The sequence below is a fragment of the Pinus tabuliformis genome, chromosome 5_2 (assembly GCF_031772625.1).
Source record: "Pinus tabuliformis cultivar Carrire ecotype Pingquan chromosome 5_2, CPIR1, whole genome shotgun sequence".
In the NCBI taxonomy this organism is placed as follows: Eukaryota; Viridiplantae; Streptophyta; class Pinopsida; order Pinales; family Pinaceae; genus Pinus; species Pinus tabuliformis.
Genome location: NC_142306.1, coordinates 1077389587 through 1077393608, shown reverse-complemented (window position 1 = coordinate 1077393608; position 4022 = coordinate 1077389587). Strand labels below are relative to the sequence as shown.

Sequence of the window (4022 nt, the reverse complement as noted above, 5' to 3'; positions counted from 1 at the left end):
ATTGGCAACCGTAGGAAAATTAAGAGATTTAGGGAAAAAATTAATTTTATTTTTAATTGATATTTTTTTCGCCATTTACATTAATAAGTTAGAATAATGGTTGGAAAAAGCAAGTGGCATTAATAAGTTAGAATAATGGTGGGAAAAAACAAGTTATACTAGTCTTGATTTCTAGTGAGTATAATCATTTATCTTTTTTATTATATTAATGGTATGGTTGTTAGGACATAAAATCTCTACACTTTAATAATCACTTGAAAATATTTAAATTTTTTTACTTTTAGTATGAGTATGATCGCGAACATAGAAAAAAACCATTTTTATTTTTTTAAGTTTAGTTTGTATATATATTTAAAGCGATTTAAACTATTTAATATGGATATGATTGTGAATAGGTAAAAAAACAATTTAACTAGCTTTTATATATATATATATATATAATTAAAATGATTTTAACCATTAAATAAAAAAATAATCAAATGAAAAATATTGCTTTCATTTAAATCTGGAATATTGTTCCCATTATTTTTCTGGTAAATATTTTAATTTAAATTATTAATTTTTTTTTTTTAATTATGAAATGAGAATAAGACTTTTATTTTTTCCAGGAAAAAAAAAACACATAATAAAATCATTATATTATAATCTTTCTGGATACGTCATTAAAACTGCGTAATTACCACACAAACCATTAGTGGCGAAGTGTATCCTAACAAATAGGGTTGGTCTCTCTGCATATAATCCACGTTCACATAATAACAACTATTGTTTCAAAAACAGAAATGGAGGGAGTAATAAGTTGAGCTATAAAACCGAAAAGACCAAAAATATTAGAAATATATGAACCCAATGTTTATCATGATGTGGATACAACAAAGAAACAAATATAGTGAGAAAAACAGTGTCCACTAAAGTCAGGAAAAAGCATAAAACCAGTATTTATCGAACATCTATCCACCTCCAGAGTGATATGAAACCTCTCTTTGTGAGGATGTGAAATAGTAGAAGATCCCAAAATATGATTGATGATGACTTGAGAGTCTCTATAAATATTAATGTTATGGATGTCAAGAAAGTCAGCGATCCAGCCATAGCACCCACCTTTATGTTAGTCCACACCCTCCCAGTGGATCCTATATTGCACATTAAAGTCCATACGAATCCAAATCTCGCATCCCCATCATCAATCTCATTTTTGTTGTGAGCAGCTTATTCTAAATCATTGTAAAAATAAATTTTACTTGTAAAAATGAGAAAATTAATAAATGCCAAATAATATAATTTTATAAATAATACTCAACGTGCATGGTTATATATATTTACAGGTTATATAAATTTAGAGTGACATCCCACATAATTGGGATTTCAACCTAAACTACTAACTAGTCTACTCTACTGCATACTAAAACCCTGCAAATTCCAATAAGTATCACACGCCACCTTTCTTGGGATGAGCCAGAAATGCACTCACAACTCATGGCACAGCATAACTGACTCACAATCTCACATTGCATCTAAAACTTAACAGACACAGTTTTATTGCTATCTATGATAGAAGGCCCAGCGAAGAAGCTGAAAGCCTTCTTTTCTTCAAGGAACTCGGAGCATTTGGTGAGACATGGTTGCAACTGGTGCACAGGATGTGGATCTCTGCTGCTGCTGCTGGAGTGCTGCATTACTTGAAGAAACATTGGATTGGCAGCTGAGAGGGCAAGCAGATCCTGCAGAACCCAAATACACAACTGGTAAATTCTCGCAATTGCAGATCTCAATCATGAAGCCATCTGGGTCATGGAAGAAGAGTTGATCAACATAAACTCCTCCTTCCTCCACGGTGCATTTTATAAATTGGATGTTCATCTCAACAAGCTTGCTCTCTACTACCTGCATGCTCTCACACTAAAAATAAACAAATATCAGATAGGTAGTATTTTTCTGGCCCAAGTCCTTGAATAACATAGTTTCTTACACTATTTTAAATTCTGTTTTAGGTTATTATTTGAAGCCTGCTATCAACCCCAAAAAATATTATGAGGCACTTTTTTCAGCATCATAGAGATTTCTAGATGAAAAGTGGTTTGATATGTGAAAACAACACCAGACGCCACAGGATTTGATCTTTTTGTGAAGTGAAAATATCATTTTGTTTTCCTTGGGGAATGAAACTATCTTTCTGTAAACATACCTGAAAGGACATATGATTCCATGGGATTCCTCTCCTGTAAACATACCTGAAAGGACATGTGGTTATCCATGGGGTTGATCTCGTGTTTCTTGGGCATTTCCTCTGGATTAGGACTCTGCAGCAAGTGTATCCCCATTCCATAGCTGAAGAGCCTACAGGAAAAACAATAGTGAGATCAACACAATTCCCAAAAACAATTATTGGCACACTCCATTTCCCCACGTAGATCCTGGCATCTTACCATGGCCATGTGTATTTGTTTACCTACTTACCATGCTCCATCGAAGTTAAATGATCCGGGCCTCTTAATAGGAAAGAAACCGAGAACATTTTCATAAAAGTCCATAGACTCCTCAACAGATCGGCATACCAGGGATATATGGTTCACAGACACAAGGGGCAGTGGCCCCGCAGCTTCCTTGGCCGAGGTGCTCTTTGCAGCATTTCCCGCCATCTTTGCTTCCCAATTTCCAAGGAGTTTTGCCAGTGAAGGAGCTCTGGATCTCAGGAGTGCCGCGTACTGAACTCGGGAGGATTGATTCCCTGAGTGGGCTTTGGTATAGCAGAGGATTTAGGACAAGGCAAAGAGAAGAAGCAGACAATGTTTGAAGTGTAGCGTCCACAGACACGCTTTTATGGGCATCCACTAAGAACCCAATTGTCGTTTTTTGGGGTAGGGGTGAGGGTGTTGGCGGTCGCAATGGCGGTGGGGAACTTTTGGGTCAGTGTCACACAGCAGCAACGCACTCACCATGGACGATTTGATAGCACGACACTTTACTTACCAGCCACTGGCAGCCATTATGGGTGGGGCTTAAGAGATTTACAGATCTTATGAGATTTTCGTGAAATAAATAAACCCTGTTATATCCTCTGTTTTTGCCACACACAAAAAAAAAGCAGAAAAAAACGAGACAGACTTCATTAAAGATGAGGAGTTGCATATGTTTGTCACAATCTGATGTGGCCCTTGAGAAGAAAGGAATAAAATAAAAATATGTGTAGCAGAGAGAACAGAAAACTAGAGTTGCAAAGATTAAGCAGCAAAACAATTTATTGAATTTTTATGAAGCTGTTTCCATCTTTATAGCATTTACGAATTTCTTTCTAATATTGAAATTAAGAATTTTGAAACTATTGAAAAAGTATTGATGGACATTGTCATTTCTTTATGTTAGAGATAGAAACATTTTCATGTTTTCACATTCCATTTAATGGAGTGAAATTCCATAAAAATAAAATAAATAATTATATTTATTAATTAAAATATTTTGATTAAGTGTAGTGTGGTCTAATTTATAGATAAAATAATTTTCTTAATGATATTTTTTGTTTGTTAATTTTAATCAAAATTTGGTAGAGTTTTTTAAAAAGTTGAGTTTAAATTGTTTAATGGTTAGAATTCTAGTGGCTTAAGGGGATTTTTAGGCGGCTGAATTCATTTATGTATTCAAAAATACATTTTAAACAATAAAAAATCACATTCTTTCTTGAAATTGTTTTGCAATGAAAAAGTTTCCTACACATTTTGATTAACTTAAATTACATGCAAATAAAAATAAAAATATATAAATTAAATAAAATATAAAATTAATAATTATAATTATAATTACCCTTAGTGGTGGTCAATTGGCAATCACCTTGATATGAAGTAATATGTAAAACATAAGCTTCAAAGTTCAAATTCTCATCACTAACAAAAAAAACTTTATTTATAATTATAATTAATAGATAAAACTAACCTAGTTTCATTTTAATTCTACATCTACTAACTCTTAAGTATAAAATTTCATAAAGTGCAAAGTTATTTGAATTTTTATGTAATTGGTTGAAATTG

The 4022-nt window shown here is 32.9% G+C and overlaps 1 protein-coding gene across 1 annotated transcript; it reads right to left on the bottom strand.

Annotated features, from left to right (window-relative positions):
* Window positions 1-1278: 1278 nt before the first annotated feature.
* On the bottom strand, window positions 1279-2916 carry LOC149162967 (glyoxylase I 4-like). The gene is made up of 3 exons (XM_089435856.1): window positions 2458-2916; window positions 2232-2337; window positions 1279-1899 (listed from the first exon to the last, which is right to left on the bottom strand). The coding sequence occupies exons 1-3, from the start codon at window positions 2637-2639 to the stop codon at window positions 1591-1593; spliced, it is 597 nt and encodes a 198-aa protein (XP_089291982.1). The 5' UTR covers window positions 2640-2916; the 3' UTR covers window positions 1279-1590.
* Between the last annotated feature and the right edge of the window lie 1106 nt (window positions 2917-4022).

Coding starts and splice junctions, on each gene's coding strand:
- LOC149162967 (XM_089435856.1), bottom strand. CDS start 2,639: ATGGCGGGAAATGCTGCAAAGAGCACCTCGGCCAAGGAAGCTGCGGGG. Junction 2,338..2,457: donor TTTAACTTCGATGGAGCATG/GTAAGTAGGTAA, acceptor TTTTTCCTGTAG/GCTCTTCAGCTATGGAATGG. Junction 1,900..2,231: donor ATAACCACATGTCCTTTCAG/GTATGTTTACAG, acceptor GTTTATTTTTAG/TGTGAGAGCATGCAGGTAGT.